General features: G+C 36.4%; 1 protein-coding gene across 3 annotated transcripts in view; it reads right to left on the bottom strand.

Annotated features, from left to right (window-relative positions):
* Positions 1-23,138, bottom strand: part of LOC148951023 (uncharacterized) — a 115,099-nt gene that overhangs the window by 37,595 nt on the left and 54,366 nt on the right. For all 3 annotated transcript variants that reach the window (XR_016141891.1, XR_016141890.1, XM_089090564.1), the window contains exons 3-4: positions 14,766-15,302; positions 13,137-13,277 (exon numbers count right to left, since the gene is read on the bottom strand). Coding sequence is in view for 1 of the 3 variants with exons in the window: in XM_089090564.1 (XP_088946690.1) it covers positions 13,137-13,277; positions 14,766-15,302 (678 nt within the window). In the remaining 2 variants the exon portion in view is untranslated. The remainder of the gene's footprint in view (positions 1-13,136; positions 13,278-14,765; positions 15,303-23,138) is intronic.

The raw sequence follows: 23,138 nt of genomic DNA, 5'->3' as shown, positions 1-23,138 counted from the left end.
ACAATGTGCAATTTGCCTAGCTCATGGTCATAGCAAAAATAATTGTAAACAGTCACTCCAATCATGTCAAAAATGTGGTAAACCTAGCCACGTTACAGAAAATTGCACCGAAAAAGACCCTACTGTAAAACTCGTAAATAATAAGGGGCACATGGCACTTGAGAAGCAACTTTCTCCAGCCTATCATAAGAGAGCCGAAATCCTCCAGACCTCTGTGAGATTGAGCCTCCCCATCTCCATCGTAGCTGCTACAAGCCCTAGACAATCAACTCTAAGTCAACCCTTAAATAGTCAAAGTGAAATTTTAAAGAACCAGAGGAAAAAGGTACCACTCCCAATAGATAAAGGCTTCTCAGTTACCCAATGGTCCACTCAATTTCCTGAACTTGAGGCCAAATCGCAGCCTTCCTCTTCCCAAATTCCAGTTTTATCACATCCACATGTTATTCATCATCATAATCAAGAATGGCAAAGGTTAGTCACATACGTCACCGTTTCCCATCTTATTGAGGTTGGCAGTGAACCAGTTGAACTAAAAAATATCCTTAAAAAAGGCCATTACTACGCTCCTAGGAGAGGAAATCTGGCAAAAAGCTCCGGTCCAACTTTTATCCTTCAAAGAAGGCATGGAATGCCATTCTAACTCAACATTTTCTACGATTCCGACTGTTACTAGTCCCCTAGAAATTTGAAAGAATCACCAGCACTTGAAACGATGGTAGAAGCACCAAGCCATAGCAAAAAAACAACAAAAAAACAAAAAAAAGCTGACCAACACAGTAACACAGAAATTGACGACCCCTCACGAAGTCTCTTCGGGCGAGGATAATGTTCAAAGCAAAACCCAAGTGAGAAGATACCTAACAAGAATGCTTGATGACTATTTAATGTGACTTTTCGTTTTTACCTAATTTATCCCTTTCTAATAACATTGCTTTTAATTATTCCGATATAGAAGGTATTCAGCATGCCAACCCTATAAGCAGCCCCAATGGTACCTTAACTCATGCTAGTTGTAATTACCTTGATATTCTCGATTTTGCTACCAATGTGAAGCCAAAACTAGTAAATAATAATTCCCTTAATGTTCTTTGTTTCAACATCAGAAGCGTCCGGGATAAGTGGCTCAAGTTTAAAGATTTAATTTCATTCAATGGTGTCTGTCCTTTTGACGTAATAGGATTAACAGAGACATGGCTTTCCGATAATGATGACACTAGTGATTTCTTACTCCCTGGTTACCAAATAACCCATATGCCAAGGCGATTGACTAAGTGTTCTGGGGGTATCTCACTTTACATCCGTTCGAATGTAAATTTTACCAGGCTATCAGAGTGCGAATCTGTTTTCTCTACACAAATAAATCTCAGATGTATTTATTCAATAATTGTTAACATAGTTATCGGCCAAAATTCCTATATACTCTCCTTATTTTATAAACCTCCACCATTTCCGACCTCATGTTTTTGTAATCTGTAAGATGATTTTTCTAATTTTATTAATCTACCCCATAAAAAGGCAATAGTTCTTGGGGACTTTAATTGTAAACTACTCAATTTTGGTAACAATGTTGAATTTGACACCTTCTTTGAATAGTGACCGCGAATGATTTTCTACCCATAATTTTTTTACCCAGCAGAGTTGATCATGTGAGATCAACCTCAACATTAATTGATAAAATTTTTGTATACACTTCCCAGGGAAATGACCAGTACTCAAATATAATATTTTCGGATCTGTCAGACCATTTTCCTATTTACTTGTCACTACCTTCACAACCACTACCTCTACAATCTAGAATTAATATCCCAACGCCTACTAGAAATTACAGCTCTGCAAATATAACCAATTTTATCGATTGCCTAAGAACCACTGACTGGTCCGATGTTTTAAATTGTCAAGAGGCAAATTGTGCCACAAATGATTTTGCGGAACGGCTTAGTGAGATTATCCACTCAATTTTTCCTATTCGTAAACCTAACCGGAAAACTATCCCTATATGCCCCTGGATGTCACGTAGCCTCATTGTCTTATCGTATCGTAAATACAAATTGCGTAAGATACCTCGTAGACTCTGTAGGGATATTGAACTTTCAAATTACAAAAATAATTAAATCTTGTTCACTAAACTTAGCCGCGAAGCGAAGAAAAATTGTTATTTTGCAATAATTTTCAGTTACAAAGAAATCTTAACAATATATCGCCCGCCATTAATGATATACTCTAAAAAAATAGAAAATCAAAGTCTATACCTATTCGCCTTAAAGACACAAATGGTAGATTAATTGACCCTTTACATGCACCTGACGCATTTAATAATTATTTTTCTAATGTTCCCCAATCTGATTCCCGCTCCTCCTTACAGGCTGTATTCCCTTGCTTCAATTCTAGATCCATGTTTTTCTGCCCAACTGATAGCAATGAGGTACTTCAAATCATCGGTTCTCTTCCTAATAGTTTTACACCTGACTGTCTTGGATTAAGTAATAAGCTCCTAAAGACCATATCTCCTTTTGTTTGCGAGCCCATCAAGCATATTGACAACCTATCTTTAACCCACGGAGTTTTCCCTGATTTACTAAAGTCAGCCATTGTTATCCCAGTTCTTAAAAAGGACGATCCAACTGAGATAGGTAATTATCGTTCAATCTCAATTCTCCCTGTTATATCCAAAGTGCTCGAGAGAGTCATCTTCAGACGTGTCTCCCTTTCTGTTTGACAGTCAGCACTCTGTTTCCTTGATTTCTCCACACCAATATGGCTTTAGGCCGAAATTTTCAGCTCCACATGCTCTAATTGACGCCACACAATTCATACGCTCACAACTCTACCTTAAAAAAACTGTATTGGGTTTGTTTTTCGATTTTTCTAAGGCATTCAACACGGTCCATCATAGTATCTTCATAAGTAAATTAAATAGTTGAGATATTCGAGTTATTCCTGTCTCCTGGCTTGATTATTATCTATCAGGAAGGATACAGGGTGTGAGCTTAGGTGGAGCTTCCTCTCAGATCTTATCTGTTCGGAGGGGTGTCCCACAAGGCTCCGTTCTAGGCCCTATTTTATTTCTCCTATATATCAATGATCTTGTTATGGACCTGGGCCTTTCAGTGTATCCTGTATTATTTGCTGATGACAGCAACTTCTTCATCACTGGCACCAATTTACCATCGGCAATAACTTCTGCCCAAGTCCTTCTGAACTGAGTCCAGGCGTGGTGCCTTACGAATAACATGACCATTAATAGCAAAAAAAAGTCAGATAGTATTATTCAGAGCCCCATACAACAAAGACGTAATTCAACCTGTTCTTGGTCTCAAGTACTCCTCCGACATCCTCCCACAAGTGGAGGTTGCCAAGTTTCTTGGTGTATTTATTGACTCATGCTTGTCCTTCTCTAATCATATTTCTTACGTCACAAAAATAATTTTGAGACAAGTAGCTAGGATTAACCATGTGAATTATTTTCTTCCTCCTGACATCCTAGTTACCCTCTATTATTCCTTTATTTTTCCTTACCTTTCTTATTGCGGATCAGTTTGGAGAAATACAAACGGTCTTTCATTAAAAAACACAGATTTGCCCAAAACCGTCCCATTAAAACAGTTTTTCAGCTTCCCCTTCTATATCCAACCCGTGATTTGTATTCAGGTTTTGGCATAGCTCCACTTGATCAAATCATACAAAAACTAAACTAATCGCTTGCTTACTCTGCTTTCCACAATAATCTTCCACCTCAACTACTAACCTATTATAACATTAATAATTCGGAAGCCCACTGTCTCCGTTCATCGAATAGAGCCTTTATAATTCCTAAATGCGTTTCTAGTGCTGCCCAGCAATCTCCCATTTACAAAATCATTATTCAATGGAACAAAATACCCTCCAGTGTTGAACTAGCCACAATTTTCTGGAAGCTGTATAAAAATGTAACCAAACTTGATAATATAATTTAATCTTTCAATTTTTAACCAATTTGCTTTAATTACCCATATTTTATTCTTCTATCAATTTTTTCAGTGTTATTTTGATTTTTTTTTTCTTTATTTGGTCCTTAACAAATTCTCTTCTAGGATCTTTATTGTTATTGATGTTTGTGTTATGTTTTTATTCGAATAAATTGAATTGAATTACACAAATACAAATTTTAAAGTAGCAAATCTGTAATTATAAATTATGGATGCTTGCAGAATGCCAAATTGGATACTTATGCATATAGTACTATACTGACATTTCCTTAAAGTAGTCAGATTTTTTTGTTCTTGAACTTTTTTTTATTGCTTATTAGAAAAAAATTGGGCCTGGTTACCTACTTGTATATTCAATTTTTTGTAACGTTAGATGGCGTTTATTATTCCTTTTCAGAGACTAAGTAGCCTCTCATCGACTTCCCATTCTCTTTGGGCAGTAGCATAAACTTTCATTCTAGTAGGTAATTTTAAGAAAGTAACAACTAAAGGAAAAAACACCAAACATTTCTGTGCATCAAACAGTTCGTGGTAACGAACTGTAAGTAAGGAGCGACCCGGCTCAATGATAACCGAAACTCTAAAAAACGGAATTTTGGTACCAATAGATACATCAAAAGAATCAGATTTTAATTCTGATTTCAAATATATAAGTTGCATCAAGTTTAATTTTACCCATCAAAAGTTACGCGCCTGAGAAAATTTGGCTGATTTTCGAAAAAAGGGGGAAAGACCCCTAAAAGTTACAGAACCTTAATGAAAATCACACCATCATATTCGGCGTATCAGAGAACCCTACTGTAATGGTTTCAAGCTCTTATCTACAAAAGTGTGGAATTTTTCATTTTTTGCCAGAAGAAAGATCACGGGTGCGTGTTTATTTGTTTGTTTGTTTTTTTTTCCCAGGTGTAATCGTATCGACCCATTGGTCCTAGAATATCGTAAGAGGGCTCATTGGAACGGAAATTAAAAGTTCTAGTGGCCTTTTTAAGTGACCAAAAAAAATGGAGGGCAACTAGGCCCCTTCCCACGCTCATTTTTTTCTCAAAGTCACTCAATTAAAATTTTAAGATAACCATTTTGTTCAGCATAGTCAAAAATCTAATAAATATGTCTTTTAGGATGACTTTATCCTTCAAAGTTCACAGGGGAAGGGCTGCAAGTTATGAACTTTGCCCATTGCTTACATATTGTCTTGGTTATTGGGACGTATACAGACATTTTCAGGAAGGATTTTTTTCTGGGGGGGGAGGAGGGGGTTACTCGGGAGAGTCTTTCCGTGGAGGATGTTTCTTTGGGATAAGAGACATTTCTATGAAGGGGGCGCCTGATTTCCATGCATTATTTAAAAAACGATCAGAAATTAAATAAGAAAAAACAAGTTTTTTCAACTGAAAGTAAGAAGCAACATTAGAACTTAAAATGAACAGAAATTATTACGTATATGAGGGGGTTCTCCCCCAAGTCAATACTTCGCTCTTACGCTACAGTTTTTTTTTAGTGCTTTCAAAAGAGCTATCTATTCTAATTAAACGGCCTTTGTGATTCAGGGGTTTGTGAATTAAAGAATTTTTTAACTTTTAACGTAAAGAGCGTGGTATTGACTAAGGGGAGAACCCCATCATATAAGTAATAACATATACGTAATAAAAAAAAACAATAAAAAAAAGCGATATGGCTCAATAGTAACCGAAACTTTTAAAAACGGAACTTTGATGTCAATAAATGTATCAAAAGAATGGGCTTATAATGCTGATTCTAAATATATGAATTTTATTAAGTTTAGTATTACTCATCAAAGGCTACGAGCCTGAGAAAACTGACCTGATTTTTTGAAGAGGGGGGAAACATCCCCTAAAAGTGAAAAAATTTTAATGAAAATCACACCGTCAGATTCAGCGTATCAGAAAACCCTATAACATAGGTTTCAAGCTCATATCTGCAAAAATCTGCAACTTTGTATTTTTATGCAAATTTTTGCAAATGTAAAATTTTTATGCAAATTTTGTTTACTTATTCAATGACGGCGAGCCAAAATAAAAGCTGCATTAACTAAAAAACGATCAGAAATTAAATAAAAAAACAAGCTTTTTAATCTGAAAGTAAGGAGCGACATTAAAACTTAAAACGAACAGAAATTATTCCGTATATGAAAGGGGCTGTCCCCTCCTCAACGCCTCGGTCTTTACGCTAAAGTTTGACTCTGTCTCACAACTTTATTTTTTAAAACAATAAAAAACTTTAGCGTAAAGAGCGAGGCTTTGAGGAGGGGACAGCCCCTTTCATATACGGAATAATTTCTGTTCGTTTTAAGTTTTAATGTCGCTCCTTACTTTCAGTTTAAAAAAATTGGTTTTTTTTTTTATTTAATCTTAAACAAGAAACAAAGTGGATTTGTTCTTTTCCGAAAGATTTCTGTCTTTTAAGACGGGAACATTCTTTTCATTCTTCCATCTTTTTCATCCTTAATTCTATCGTTAGAATCGTTAATACCCACCTTTATCATCTTTAATATCAAATATACATTTAACAATAATTTCAAAACAATATAATAATTTTATGTTTCTTCCTTAATATCATTGACAATTCCAGCTATCTATTGAGATTTCTGGACGAATGTCTAATGTGCAACTTCCATAGAGCTTAGTTGAATATTCTTTGACACTACAAGATTTCAGAAATTCATTGCCAGACGCAAACTTTCTTTTTATGCCATCATATTTTCGTGTTTAATTTCATCTTTTAAACCTTGAATATGCTTTATTATCCTTAAATTCATCTATAAATCTAATATTAACCTAAAAAACCTTATTATTCTTTGTTTTTTTCCAAAAGATCATTGACAATTCCAGCTATCCACTGGAATTTCTGGACGAAGGTCTAATGTGCAACTTCCATAGAGCTTAGTTGAATCTTCTTTGACACTACAAGATTTCAGCAATTCATTGTCAGACGCAAACTTTCTTTTTATGCCTACATATTTTCGTGTTTAATTTCATCTTTAATATCTTGAATATCTTTATTATTTTTAAATTCATGTATAAACTTAATATTAACCTCAAAAATTTTCATTATTCTTCGTTTCTTCCAAAAGATCAATGACAATTTCAGCTATCCACTGGAATTTCTGGACGAAGGTCTAATGTGCAAACCCCATAGAGCTTAGTTGAATCTTCTTTGATACAACAGAATTTCGGCAATTCATTGTAAGACACAGACATTCTTATTATGCTTTCACACTTTTAGTACTTAATTTCACCTTTAAAATGTCGAACGTCTTTAAATTCATCTATAAATTCAATATTGATCTCGAACAATTTCATTATTCTTTGTTTATTCCAAAAGATCATTAACAGTCCTAGCTATCCATTGTCTGAAAAGATCAAATGGGCAAAAAGCTTAGTTTAGTCTTCACTGACACTAAAACATTGCGGCGATTTAGACTAATCTAGTATCAAAACCCGAAATCATTTATTCCATAAAAAAAATATTAAAGTCAAAAGAATGTTAAATCCGATAGCCAAGCCAATCGTATCTACGCAAATCTAATACGCAAGTGAAATAAATACCTGTCAATTTTAGCTTTTGTCTTTCTGCGGATAATAAGCACTAAAAATACTTACCACAAATCATGAAACAATCAGTAAATTTAATTAAAGGGATAAAAAGAGACGCGGTTTTAGGGGAAGGACAGAGGGCCCTGGGCAAAAAACTTCATATAAATAATCTAATGGTCTTAATCATTTTGTAACTATTGAAATATCATATTTATGCAAAAAAGTAGAGGGCACAGTTAATAAATGAAAATAATTAAGAAGTTATTAATTAATTAATAAGGATCAAGGGAGTTAAATTAAGATAATTAAAGAAAATTAAAAAATTGAACAATAGAAATAATTAAAAGATAAAATATAAATTAATTAATAAATTGAAAATATTCTCGTTCATAAATCAAAATTTTGTTAAAATATGGCCTGAAAATTTTGTGGGAGACAGGGGGGGATAGTGCCAATCAAGATTTTTCCCCGGGCACAAGAGAGGTCAGAACCACCATTATACAAATAAAATGCAGATAAGGGCTGTTTACAGCATAGGGCCCCAAAGCTCGTCCCATCTGAATATCAAGATGTTTCAAAGCATAAACAGAGCTACAAAGCACCCTGGCCTTTGATAAGTTTGAAAACTTGCATAAGTTTAAAAAGGACGAATTGTCTATGATATACTTATATGGAAATCTCTATAAAATAGCAACATCATATGAGCAAATGACATTAACAAACGAAAAGAATAGTAAAGAAAAATAATACAAAATAACAAAAAAATAAAATGATGCAAAGAAAAAAGTAATAGAAAATAAGATAGCAAAAGAAAGGCCAAAAAGGAAAAGGAAACCAGATCCTTTTGAGTGTATATTAGATAAATTTCTTGGTCGAAAACTAAAATATAAAATAATAATGGCCCACTGATAATATTCCTAGTTTTTCCTTCTTAGTTTCTTGTCCATCTCTATTTTGGGTAAAATAAGCTCTTGTTAATTATTTTCCACCCACTTTTTATAGAGAGTTAATACAGTTTTGATTTTTACCTATTGTAATTACTATCTTAAATGGTTCCTGTTTAAAAACTATTCAAATATCTTAAGTTAAATATAAAAACCGATTCCTCCTATTTCATGACGTACTAAGAGCTTTTTGTCCCAAGATACAATTTTGGATTCTACTTTATTGATTCTCTTGGCTACCCCTTGGAATGGAAGTAGCAGGCGTGACAAGTTTTCTTTTTATTGTAGTTTCCTTCGTGATCAGAAATCAATAAATATATTTATTTAAATATATAAATACATTGAAATATATAAATATATTTATAATAAATATATTCTTCATTTTGCAATTCCCTTTCTCAATATTCCACTGGCCTGTGGCTGAATAATGTTTCTCCGTTTTGCAGCGTAGTAGGCCACGTAAGGCCCTTTCTCAGTATTCTCCTGGCCTGTGGCTGTGTACCTGAATAACGTTTCTCCGTTTTGCAGCGTAGTAAGCCACGTAAGGCCGTAAGGCCCTTTCTCAGTGTTCTACTGGCCTGTGGCTGTGTACCTGAATAATGTTTCTCCATTTTGCAGCTTAGTTTGTCATGTAAGGCCTACATAGAGTTCAGTTTGATCAAAAATCCAGAGATTTTCAGAAAATGATATCTGAGCTGATTCTTGAAAGTTTTATTCACCTACCATAACTACTTTCTTTAAAATATCAAAGAGGTTTGTCCAGATAGCGGATGTTGGCTTTCTTTGAAAATCTGGTAATAAAACATTTTTTTCAGGGCCTGGTCAAGAATTGGCAAACCATGCTTCAGAAGAACAGCATTTAAAGCAGACATGTTAAATACAGGCAGTGGTGTATTTAGGATTTGCGCTTTGGGAGGGGAGGGGGGGTTCTCCAGCAAAAAATTACCGGAAGTTCAGAAACATACCAGCAACTAAGTATATTACTGTCATAGTCCCTTTTTTTTTAGCTTATTTATTTATTATTCTACTAAAAAGGTTAAAAAATGAGTTCAATTAAACAAACTGAAGAGCTCTAATCGTGCTAATCCTTGAATCAGATATATATATATATATATATATATATATATAAAAAAAAAAAAAAAAAAAAAAAAAGTAAATACTTCTTATATTTAAATCCGTCTTGATTTCCCCCCGAAGCCGCTTAAAAAACATCGTCAATATCCACCTTGACATTGTAATTGATAAACATGTGTGCAAGACCATTCAACCTGCCCCCTCCAGTCGGGTTTCGGAGGTATGTTGTAAGCTGCTTAAGCATGCTAAATGAAGACTCTACAGATGTCATGTAACAGAGAAAATACAATCAAGAGTGAATGCACAGTTGGAAAAAAGCAGTTGTCGCACGCACCAAGAGTTTCAGAAACTTTATCGGGATGACTCGTCTATAGACCTCCATTTGGCTCACTAGACAGTTAACTCAGCAAGGAGTCTATTCACAGAGGAACAGAACTGCTTATATTTTTACAGCTTCGTTACAACCTCGACTATTACAGCATCAACAAAAAAACGAGGGAACAGAAGTTGGATTTGAAACGGTGTAGCTTGGTGGTAATGAAATCTGATATCGAGGTCTTCAGATAGCTGCTTGAGATATGGGGACAACATAAAGTCTTTATAAAAAAGAGAAGTGTGTGAAGAGGAGAATCACCAACGTTGGAGTCTTGGTATTGAAGCAGGTGTCCCAAGATTTTCAGCTGTCTGGACTGTTATTTTACAAACCAGATATACTACCACCTCCATCATAGCCAATTCAAACTAACTTGTTCATGTCTAATCCAAACTCTAAGCAGAGTCTAATAATCTACTTAGCAAGACCTACGCTAGTCAAGTCATTCGCAGGGTCGGAAAGCAAAAATAAACTTTCTCCTACTTGATGATCATCATAGAAACAGACGAAAAGAACAAGCTGTTTTTTTAAGTTACATCATTCATCTCATCACCAATATCGAAAAACACTTCATAATTTTCACTCTATTCAAAATTGCGTCCCGAATGACACTGGCTACACTGTCGACGATAATATTCTGCACTAGAGAAGATGCAGATTTCGTACTTTTAGAGAATGATTCAAAATGCTCCCACAATTTTGTGTTTCCGCAATCCATCATACAATCACAACAACCCTCTGAATACCCTTTCACCTTCAATACTTGTTGTAAGAAGTTCACCTTTTTTCAGACTGGACAATTGGTCATAACATTTCTTTGTTTTTAATCCTTTCTTCGCGATCTTGAAGATTCAATTGCTGGTCAATTGAAATGATTTTTCCTTCTTGTATTTTGATAAACGTCATAGATTTTTGTACTGCAGCAACAAGATACAGTCTTTCATCATGATGTTTGAAGTGAGTGGGAGCATCTTTAAGGTCAGTAAATGGTTTTAAAACTAAGCATCCATGTAAGCATACTTAGAAAACGACGATGTTTTGTCACTCGACATTCTGGTTAACTATTTCAGGAAATCCAAAGTCCTTTGCTGGTTTCCAGTGCCTACACATCAATTTCAACTTTCAAGCATTATAAATCTGGTCATGGTTATCAAAGGACTCCAGAATGATGTTAAGCAAGGTGATTATGGGTGCAGTGACTGAGGGGTCTTCTGAATGTTGGTCTATTCCATGAAAAGGATTATTAATTATTTGCCTTAGAAGTTATTCTAATGTCTTAGGCAAATTAACTTGAAAAGTTGGTTTCACTAACAAATTCTTGAATTAAAGCATTTAAATATTTTCAGAGATTGAAACAAAATTTAAAAGATTTTTCAATCCAATGACCAATAGGTGTTTTGTGTGGCTCTGTTTATAAACAATTGTCACGTTTTTTATTCAAAACGGCCATATGCCTTCCTCCTAAGTCCTCTTCCCTTTCTGCTACTTTTACTGTTTTTCTAACACATGAGTTCTAACGCCTTTTTCTTCGGACTATGACAAAAAAATGACCTAATTCATGTTCTTGCGTTTTATCGAAATTTAACTGTATTTCACAATCTCAAATTTCAAAATGGGTTTTAAATTCTTGAGGTTTTTACGACTGCATAATTGTCAGTCATTTTTCATATTTTATTTGATTATTACGCTAATCCCAAGAGGAGGTAGGAGACTCGACCTCAGTCACCGTTCTCCTTTCTTTGCAGGCCTTTGGAGAAAGAGCTTGGTTCAAAAAATGGAAAAATGAACCAAGGCCTCAGAAGATTGGGGACAAAAAACACAAATATAGTTGTCCAACAATCCGTTCTTGCATATCTTGGCTCACAAGAAATCCTCTTCTCTGATTCAACAAGGATTTTATGACACATATTGACACAAGTTTTTTCTTTGAGTGTCTTTTCTCTCCTTATAGAGCTCACTTCAAAAGGTTAGATTTTGTCTTTGTATTTTGTTTTTTTCTGAGCACTGAGGATGACTTGGCGGAGGTTCTTTTCGAAATATGTACTTGTTTTCGTTTTCACAGTTTGCTACTGGCTGACAAAATCCTCGTTTTTTTCTCATTTATTTGATTTTATTTTTCATTTATTCTATCCTTTCTTTTCTTTGTTTCATACGTCATGTATAGCCAGTGTGGTCTTGGAATGTATTTACTCAGCTTTCAACCTGATCAAATGTAATCAAAATAAGTATGAGATAAGAGTTGCCGGAAACTCGAGCAAAGGGATGGAATGACCGAGGGAATGACAATTATTGGCTATGGACGTGCGAGAGATCTTAAAAGTGTAGGATCTAAACCTAGACAGATATATAAAAGATCTGTAAAGGGGAGAAAGTTTATTGCTGTTCAGTCCTTCCAATATATTATCGAACAATGCAACAAATATAAAGGGGACTGCTGAGAACAAGACATCAAACTCTCAAAAATTTCTTTGGGAGTTTCAAAGGGGGATGGGGCAGGACCCTGGATCCCCTCTAAGTACACCACTGATTCCAGACCACACAAAAAGTAGTATAACGCAGTTCTTCTTTTTTTTAAAATTGCCTACAAAGCATGAATGTGAAATGACAGGGCACAAGACGGGGCACAAGTAGTGAAACACTGTTCTTCTCAAAGAAAGTAGCATATAAAGTAGGAAAGGCCACATACAAAAAGCTGTGAAACACCGTTCTTCTTCAGTTTCTTCTGTTTTAAGGATTGTTCATGAAGATGTGCGGACAAAAACTTACAGTGTCCACCATGACCAAGAAAAGACACTTAAAGTGGCATGGCCATGTATGGCGCCATCCAGAGGATACCCTAACACGCTAGGTCTTTACTCCGGTGCCTCCATCCTCTTGGAAAAAACCAAGAGGCCAGATCAAGCCATGGGTGATTATTGTGAAGAAGGACTCAAGCCACTAGGTGGTTTCTGGAAATATGGCCATAAGTTGAACAAGTTGTGGCTTCAATTCATTCGACTGCAGACAGAGGATAGATCCCTTTGGCAGAACCTGGTCCAGCAGCTTCTTGTTGCCAAGTTGGGCTAATTAACCTGTGCCTCGTCTTAAGTAATAAGTAGAGTAGGTTCTGGTGAGGAATTAATGTATTTTTATTTTCGTCTTTATTAGGCTTTAAATAACTCTGTTTTAAACAATTGTGACAGAAATGAATATTTTAAATTTGTAGATACACAAAACAAACCTCTATATGGGTAATATTAGCCAGTGTAATACTTCCAATGAGACTGCCGTCGGGCATAAGCTTGCATACACGCAGTGTTGTTAAGCAGAATACTGCTGATTGGCATGAATCATCAGTTTCCCATGATAATAAATTCCAACACTGAAAGGGAAACTATATTAATAGATAATAATAGACCAATTGAGAATAAAATACCATCTGTACTGGATCTCAGGCGACGTCACTTTCTTATTATAAGACAAGATAAAGTGTATTTTAAAGCCAAAAAAGGGTCATGTACACATAAACACAAGCAGTGTTGACGTTCATCAGCACTCTTCCAAATTCCCATCGCAATGAAAACACTTAAATGACACTAAATTTACTTAATAAACTATGATTTTTTAAAATAAATATAATTTTCAGATACCTCAGTATTCTATATTATATATCATATCCATGCAGGAAAGGAGTCCATCATTTTCAAGAAGAAATTCAAAACTTGAGAACAGTGGATATACCTATGATCCAGGCAATGTCATTCTTCTAAAATATTTCAAGAGAACAAGCGCCTGACATTTCTAGTGGAAATTTAAAACATAAACACTTCGTCATTAAGGCATTTTTTCTTAGATCGTATATCATAGATATCGCATCCAGGAACATATATATTAATTTACTTAGGAGTGGCCATAGAAGTCGGGGGGGGGGGGGTAAAAATTGAGGCAATTATACATATAATTTAATAATCACAAGGAAGGTTCATAAGTTTATTATTCCACATTCACAAACAAATAAATAAATAAAACAACAGTGTCGCGCTGGTCGCGCGAAAGTACACGTAACTACCTATATATTAACTCAACAATTTACTAAAACCTCAACTATTTAATTAAATCTATTATAAATAAACCAAAAATAATTAAACTATACCCTATATAAATGGAAAAAAATAGATAAATAAATAAATAACTGAATTAAAAATAATAATATATCAATAAAGTTATAAAAGAAATATAATAATAACAAATCCAGTCTTCATCACCCTTCAATACAGAACAATACTGAATACATGTTTGACAGAAACAATGCCCAGGTGGCAACACTGATCTTAGAACAACACATCAATACAACTTATTACAAGGGCGTGTTTTCACATATCAATGAGCAAATGACTTTCTTAGGAGCTTTTACGCATAATTAACGTGCCTCGAGCTTATTGCAATATTTTTACAGTTAATCTTGGTGGGACGGCGAAAAGTTAACGGCAACACTGACAAAAGGAAAAATCCGTGGCTACAGTAGAAAGAGATTAAAAAATCACTTATATAAGGTAATGCAACACATTCATTACTTGTATATTTAACTTTCTCCTAGGCATTCTATTCAGATAGTCTTTATTTTAAAATTTCATCCCTTTGCACCACAAATGGACGCCCGTTTTAGTGCATCTTAGTTTTTAAAAATATTTTACATCAATAAGCCACTAACCCGCTCTTCTGTGTAAGAAGACGGCTCAGGCTTTACTCGAGGGCTCAGAAATACGAACACAATCTGAACTTTTATAGTTTTGTAGCACACAAAGTAACAAACAAGAAGCAGCCATATTGTTGATTATTTTCTTCTTCTAACAAAAAGAAACAAACTCACCTTTTTGATTGTTTCGCCTTCTTCTAAAGAAAAACGACTTTGTATCGTCCTCAGGGGCTTCTTACTAGGTACTTTCAGTTCTAAGTCTATTTCAGCTGCAACTAGTGTAACATGTTTAATATACAAAGGAAAGCGTTCTAATTTTCTATTGTTTAGCTTCTCACCGGCCCAAGCCATAAGTTCTGTCTTGTTTGGTTTATAAACTGATTTTGGCATACCTACAACACTGGAACAGAAAGAGGTATTTATGGCAGGATCTTCTTGTCCTTCAGGAGCTCCCCTTTCGCTCAAATCAAGAAAAGAGACAGTCTTTGAAAGATTGACTTCACTTCTGCACATTTTCATTAAGCTTGTACGTCTGCGACGACGCTTATTTACTGCCTCGTTTGTGCTAGACAAATCACTACAAGATCCAAACAATACTTCTTCTGTTATAAGTTCTGATCGAGGGCGGGGCTTCCTTTGTGGGACTAAGAAGTGTCCCACTGCTTCCAAAGGGAGCAAATGTTTTTGTTTGTTAGGAATGTACTGCGTCATCTGAAAACAAATGAAATAAGTAGATAAGGCAGCTCAAAAGGATTCGAACATTAAAAAAAAAAAAAAAAAAAAAAAAAAAAAAAAAAAAAAAAAAATTTCAAGCCCAGTTTCTTTCAAAGCTATAGAATATTACGAGGAGGAATCTCAGTTTTAGACACCTCCCTCCCAATGCATGAAGCAGATCAAAATCTTATATTTTGGTCCAGCTATTAAAATATAAATTTACTAGGTCGAGTGATCCCAAAACCAATTAGGAAAGAAAGAAACAAATGCTACCGACACCCTGGGTATTCCGTGATTCTAAGCAAGAAACCAAAAAACATTGAGATCCCAACAATTCAAAAATTAAATCAACATTCTGGACAAACTCCATCAGTACATCATTAATGTAGCTTAACTTAATAAGGAGCGAATTATCTCCACTTACCCCCCCCCCTCCCCTCCCCCGATCACATCATAAAGAGCGGGTTATCATAGAAAACTGCCAGTAAGATTGAGTTTGGAAACTCAAGTTTATAACTGTTTTTACAGATTCAAATCTGAAAAATTCCAAAACTTGAGAGTTTAAAATTTGGCAATGTGGAAGATGGTTGGAATAACTAGAAAAATAATTTGTGAAGTTCCTGATGGTGTCTTAGGGAAGAAAGCTAGGGCTACAGTGCAGCTAAGAATATTAGTGAAAAAGCTTTTTGTTTAAAAGAAAGGAGAAGGGACTTGTACAAGAATTATCTGGGTGATAGATCATATGAAAACAAAAGGAATGCAAAGAAAGTGGAGAAAGAATTAAAATATGAACTAAGGAGTTGTGAAGCGGAGGCTATGGACAAAATTGCCGAGGATCTGGAAGATGCAGCTAGACGAAATAATAGTAAAATATTGTACTGGCATGTTAACAAAATGAGAAAGAGTAGTCAATCCGGACCTGTCCCAGTTAAAGATAGAAACGGGGCCACAATTAGTTATAAGAAAAAAGTTAAAGAGAGATGGGCAGAACATTTTGAGAATTTGCTAAACCGAGATAGAATTGCAGTAAAATATAATGAGGAAAATGAAAAAGTTTGTGATACCTTGGATGTGAAAGAAGATTTGTTTTGTGAGGAAGAATTAGCGACAGTACTAAAAGGATTAAAAAGTAATAAGGCCCCAGTTGCTGATAGTGTGGCAAATGAGTTTCTTAAATATGGTGGCTCTGAGGTTAGAAATAAGTTACTGAAGATTATGAATATGATTTTTGAAAAAGGGGAAGTCCTCACGATTTTAGGAAAACCTTAATTAAGCCACTTTATAAGAAAGGTGATAAGAGTGGGTGTGGTAATCATTGAGGCATTAGTCTGATCTTTGTAGGTAGTAAATTACTTAGTAATATGAAACTTTTTAGACTGAGATATGCTGTAGACAAAGTTTCTAAGAAGAACAGTGTGATTTTAGGAAGGATAAAGAATGCTTCTATCAAATCTTAACTCTTTGGATAATAATTGAGAACTGCCTGAGTTGGTAAACTCATTTAGTCCTTAGTTTAGAGATTATGAGCAAGCGTTTAATTCTCTTGATAGAAAAACTTTAGCCAAGATTTTATCCTTCTATGATATACCAGACAAATCCATTAAAGGGATTAGAGCATTGTGCAAGAATAACACTGCTGTGGTTAAGGTAGGAAATGAGGTTAGCAGCTGGTTTTGTATTAAATAAGGAGTTAAGCAGGGTTGTGTTCTATCCCCCTTTGTATGGATTATTTTGATGGACTTTGTCTTAAAGAACACAGGAAAGGCAATTGGAGACCACGGAATCAAATGGGGAGGAAAAAGTCTCCTGAACTTGGATTATGCTGATGATTTAAGCATCCTAGACGAAAATGTGAGCAACATGAATAACCTTTTAGAGGTTTTGCTAGTTCAGGGTGCTAGAATAGGTTTGAAATTTAATGTTAAGACGACTAAGTCATCGAGGCTAGGAAAAAGTGAAGATGAAAAGGTGACGTTGGGTAACGAAAAGATTGAGCAGGTGGGCAGCTTCACTTACCTTGCTAGTATTATCAGTAAAGAGGGTGGGAGCAATGAAGATATTAAAAGTAGAAAAGCCAAGGCTCAGGGTGTTTTTTCACAGTTAAAACAAATTTGGAAGAATAAGAAGATAAATCTGAAAACCAAGATTAGAATATTAGAAGCTACAGTGATGACAGTGGTCAAATATGGTTCTGAAGTATGGGCACTCCGAAAAGCGGATGAAGATTTGCTAGATGTTTTCCAGAGAAATTGCTTACGGATCGTTCTGGGTACCCGGCTGACTGACCGTATTTAAAACAGTAGGCTGTACAAAAAATGTGGTTCAATACCACTTTCTAGGGCTATAATGAAAGAAAGGTTGAGGGGGCTAGGTCACGTTGTGCGGATGAAGGATGAAAGATTGCCGAAGATTGTCCTTTTCGGCCAACAGTCCAGGGCTAAACGGAAAGCAGGACGTCCTCGTCTGGGGTGGGGGGTCGTCATAAAGAAAGAGTTATAGGAAATGGGAACTTCCTAGGAGGGTGTAAAAAGGGAGGCTTTGAATAGATTAGGATGGAAGAGAAGCGTGCGTAGCTGTGTCGGCATCAGGTGGCTTGGTGCTGCGGTGAGTTGTTAGTAGTAGTAGCAGTAGTAGATTTTGTTTTACTTTGAAATAAAAGCTCTCACGTTTATTATCCCTATAGCACATAGTAAATTTTTCAAGCTTCAACTCTGCTCTTTACTTCCATAAGAAACTTTTTTACATTAATTTTTGTTAGCTTTTTTTTAACAGATGTTACTGTGAATATCCGAAATACCTTTTTTTCTCCTTGAATTTTGTCAGCGTTGGCGGTCATTTTTTTCAGTTTAATGCAAGGTTTCATGATGACAGGTTAGGTGAGATTGGGTTAGGTTTTTAACCAATTTCTGATATTAATAACTAAATTCAACCTAACCTATTCTAGCCTAACATAATCTAAGCTGCCCTAACTGTTACCATCATAGCTTGCATAGACTGAAAAAGCTAACTCGCAAAGCTAATTTAATCCAGGCAGAGGAAAAGGAATTTAGGATATTCACCGGGAATGTTAACATTAACCAGATGTCGGACATTCACGGTAACGCATATAATACAAAAAACTTAACAAACAAAGAGACCTTTATTTAACTTAAGCGATGAGGCCAAAAAAGTCAACATAATTTTTGGTTAAAAAAGGACAATAAATGTGGGTTTTACTTCCTAACTCCTTTGAGCTTTCCCACAAGGTATAAGATCCTATGTCAATTAGAAGGAGAGTTCGAGGGTTAAGTTATGGCAGGTATCTTTGAGAATTTATACATGAAAAACTTAAAAATTGTTCATGAAAATGCATATAAATAAATGAATGTTTTCGTTATACTTTTTCACAGCCCGTCTTTAGTTTTCCTTTAATAAGGGACTGAGAGGAGAAGCAGACCAAAGCGGAATTTGTTAGCTTGGGGTTAAGGATTTTCGGCTACGGAGATTACAATGCCACTTTTGTTAGGTCCACAAAAATTCCACTAGAAATACCACCACAAACATGACATTCTTGGATACATACGGTACATTACAATGGAGCTATTGGCACAAACTTATAAGTGGCACGTGGACAGCGACAGTAACTTTTAAATGAACAAATAAACATCTCTCCGCGACATTACAGTAGCCTGCCAGTCCTGCCATACATAAACAAGGAAGGTCATGCTAACAATGTAAAACAAGCTGAATAAGCGATTTTCCTCGTTTTTTTTTTCAAGGCAGAGACTCAAAAGCTCCAGTTGAGGGCTTTAGAATCTGACAAATACATCGGATATAATATAATTTGCATTCTCTGGCATTTTGATCCTCTTTAGACAAACATTGACATTTAGTGGCACAAAATGGTAGAAAGCGTCGATTTGCTTTGGTGTATTCGTTTTTTATATGCATGATAATTTCGAGATCATAGCCGACACTTTTCTTTTCTATATTCGTGAAATTCCATTAGCTAAATGAGGATCGACGTCACAGATTGCCTCTTCCCTATGTTTTCGAAAACATTTTTTAAATCTTCATTAAAAAAAAACTAACAAAGTTCCTGTCCCTCCCCCTTACACATTCGTGAATCGGCACCCTGCACCCAAACATATATTTTCATGTTTGCATGTGATCATGGAGACCTCAAATCTATCTCTTTATTGATGATTCCGAGAAAAGAAAAAATTAAATATGGAATCTCATTTGTGATAAATAAAGTAAATTGCGTTCATAGCTCACTGCTTTTGTTAATAGATCACTGCTTCAAAATATCAGACAATTTGAACTTCCTTACTTATGAAGTCATTGGCCTCAAAATTTGCAAGTGTTATTGCTGTGGTCAAAAAATAACTAGAACGAATCCAATGAGCATTAAATAAAGGTGCCATAAATGTAATTGAAAACAAATTTCCGTTTCTCTACCAAATACAATAACACACACAGTCTTAAAAGCTATAATTTTAGCTTAAGAAATGATTGTGGCAATATAGAAACTTTCTCAAATTCAAATTCACTTTAGTTTTCCCTTAATATTCTTGTTAACAACAAAAATAACAGCGGAAGTCAAACAATTTAAAAACACTTACAAAATTAAATTATTCAAACTTGATTTATTTACAATTTTTCCGGGTCTACATTGTAGCGTTTTCCAAAGTATGGACCAAATGACTTCAGGTAGCGCTCGGATGAGTGGATCGGCGGTCGATCCAGCTTTGCTGCGTTTTTAGTTATTTATCTGAGTCTCGTAGAATGCTGAGTTTGGCGCGCCTCAAAATCCGGAAGTAGATCGCGGTGTGTTTCAGAGTCGAGGATTTTTCGTCCAAAGTCCATGACCAGTATGGGCCTTCTCTCTTTGAGGGACTCCAACTTCAGAACTTTGATGCTCATCTGATAGTCAACGTAACCACTCCCCAGTATTATTTCGCAGGCCCTTTTCTGCAATCCGTTAATTTTTTCGCTTTGATCTATGGTCAGTGCGCTGTGCCACACTGGGAAGGAATATTCAGTGAGCGGTCTAATGTAGCATTTGTAGCATACAACCATGATCTCAGTTTTCATCCCAAAGCGGCGAAAGTAGGCAAAAGATCTTAGGAGGAAGGCGGTCTTGGATACGATTGACGATACGTGGGTGTTCCATTTTAGATCGGCATCCAGGTGGACACCCAGGATCTTCACCGTTTTTACAGCCTTCGGCCCACCGCATGGCGGGTCTGGAACTGGCCGTTTAAGGAAATTAACCCTAAATAGGACTGTTTTTTTCCTGGCTGAGTGTAAGTTTCACTTGGTTTGCTTCATCCTCGATTTTTCGCATTACTGTTAGGATTGGGTCTGGCTGTATGCTCTGTGAGAGAAGTCTGAGGAGGAGGGTGGAGAGATCGTCAGCGAATCTTTAGCTTTCCATAATTTCGCGCAAAAGTTTGTTGATCACAATAAGGAAGGCTAAAGGGCCTAACTTCGACCCTTGTGCTGCACCGCAGCTCAGCTCCCTGATGTTTGACGTTTCGCCAGTAGGAAGTTGTACTTTTTGTTTGCGGTTCGTCAGGAAACTGCCAACCATTCTCAAGACAATTTGTCTTGCTCCAAGGTAAGTTGCCTCGTTGATAACAACTGAGTGGTCGAGTAAGTCGAACGCTTTCACGAAGTCCGCGATGATGCAGTCAATACAAGCACCGTCAATCTCCAGATGCTCCAGGATGTCTCTGATGAGGCGGATCAGGTAATGCACAGTACTATGACCTGGACGAAAGCCGTACTGCCGAGGATCAAGATTTTTGACTAATATCTTCGAAAAGCCATTTGAAGACAATTCCTCCCAGGACTTTTGAGAAAATCGATGTCTTTGAGATGGGTCTTAAGTCATTTCCAGATTCGACGGATGATTTTTTCGGTATAGGAATGACCACAGCAGTTTTGAATCGTGTCGGGAAGGTGTCCTCACTCAGGCATTGGTTTACTACGGGAGTAAACGGTACCGCAAGCTCGTTGCTGCATGCTTTGATCAGTTTGATCGGCAGTTCTCCAGGAAATGAGGCCTTGGATGCGTCCAGTTTTAAGAAAGCGGTCTGAATGGTTTCTGCTTCAATGACAGGGATTTCAGTAATGCTAATGAAGGTCTAGAAGTGATGTAATACTAGGGTATTTTGTACAGATTTTAGCAAAGTGTTCGTTAATCGCGTTAGCGGTAAGTTTCTCCCCTTTTTCGTTTCTTAGTTCAACGTTTTTCTGCTTTCGGCCAAGAATGTTCTGAACCGTGCTATGAAACTTTTTAGAATCGGAAGATAGAAGCTTCTGTACAGTCAAGCGGCCGTGCTGCTTCCATGCATACTTTATCTTTCTCACCACTATGTTTCGCAACTTATTGGTCTCTGCTCTGTTAGAGTTGTACAAATTATCCCGCCTTAGGATAAGCTCTTTTATATTTGCAGTGATCCAGGGTTTTATTTCGTTTCCTACTACCCGTTTCTTTTCTGGAAAATGCTCTTCATACATTTTATGAAGTTGGTCGCAGAAGGCATTTGTCATGTCTTCAGCGGACGGTAGTCTGTAAATAGGGGTCCAGTTCTGCAATGTTAGCTTTCCCTTGAAGGCGGGGATTTGTTCATCCCTGATCGGTCGATAGGTTACTGTTTGTTTAATTACCTTTCGCCGTGACGAATGCGTCGGTCTCCAGGTCACTGTTAGGTGATCACTTAAGCCAATGCTTGCTGTGATTTCTGGCTCGTTGTAGTACTGTTCGAGGTTACTGAAGACCATGTCAAGTAGGTTACTGCCGCGGATTGGAGACTTCACCCCTTGTTTCAGTGATAGGCTGGACTCTATCCAGGAAGGCTTAATATCATTGAAGTCTCCGCATATCACAATACCGGCAAAGGGATATTTACTCCGGAAGTGGTTGACGGAGTATTGTGGGTAGTTGACTAGTCTTCCGGAATGGGGCTTTGGGTGGGTAGTAGACGACTCCAAAGATGAGGGATGACACTCCCCTTGATAGGAAGCGCGGTCTTACCCAGACCCATAGCACTTCGAGTTCTGGGGATTTGGGTCCTGGAGAATCGAGTATTCGGCTGGGCGTATCTTTTCGGCAGATAAGACCAATTCCTCCACCGTGGCTGATTTCTTCTTTTTTTTCGTCTGCTGACTTCCGAGGAAATATGTATGCATTGTAGCCATCGAGGCTGAGTATACTGCTATTTGTAAGCCAAGTTTCGGTAAGACAGGCCACATCGATCTGTTTACCTCGCATTAAGATGCCCAGTTCCTCGATTTTGTTCGTTATTGACCGGACGTTCGACAGCAATATAGAGGGAAATTCTGGATTCCGCTTTAATCTTGATTTCCTTTTTACAGGATCAGAGATTTGGGTCCTTACCGCGTGACAGTTACTTGTCTGTGCCGGCGGAGGAACTTTCTTGTCATACGTCATCCAGGACTGATGTTCATTATCACTTGGTAGGTATGAAGGAGCATTTGCTGTTTGTGGTAGAGTTGAAAATATATATTTCTAATATGTATTTTATATATTCGCCAAAGTAATCAAGGATATTACCAAAAATAGATGGTAAATTTCTAGGTGGCACTATAATTTAGCTGGGATGAAAGTGGAAACATCATTTGATGCCTTTTTTCATGCTCTTTCATAATACAATGATCGCTTCAGTCGCAAATTGCATCTTGAGTCCTTAAAGGGGCCCCGAAGGTATTTTATATGAATTATGAAAGAGCATAAATAAAGCATTAAATGATGTTTTACTTTAATCCTAGCTAAATTAAATGGACCACTGGACATTTACCTTCAACTTTACCCTCCCTCCATCC

This window comes from Artemia sp. Qi Xiang Cuo, chromosome 6, assembly GCF_049724085.1.
Source record: "Artemia sp. Qi Xiang Cuo chromosome 6, ASM4972408v1, whole genome shotgun sequence".
NCBI lineage: Eukaryota > Metazoa > Arthropoda > Branchiopoda > Anostraca > Artemiidae > Artemia > Artemia sp. Qi Xiang Cuo.
The sequence above is the reverse complement of the archived record's forward strand: the minus strand, read 5'-3'. Positions and strand labels throughout refer to the sequence as shown.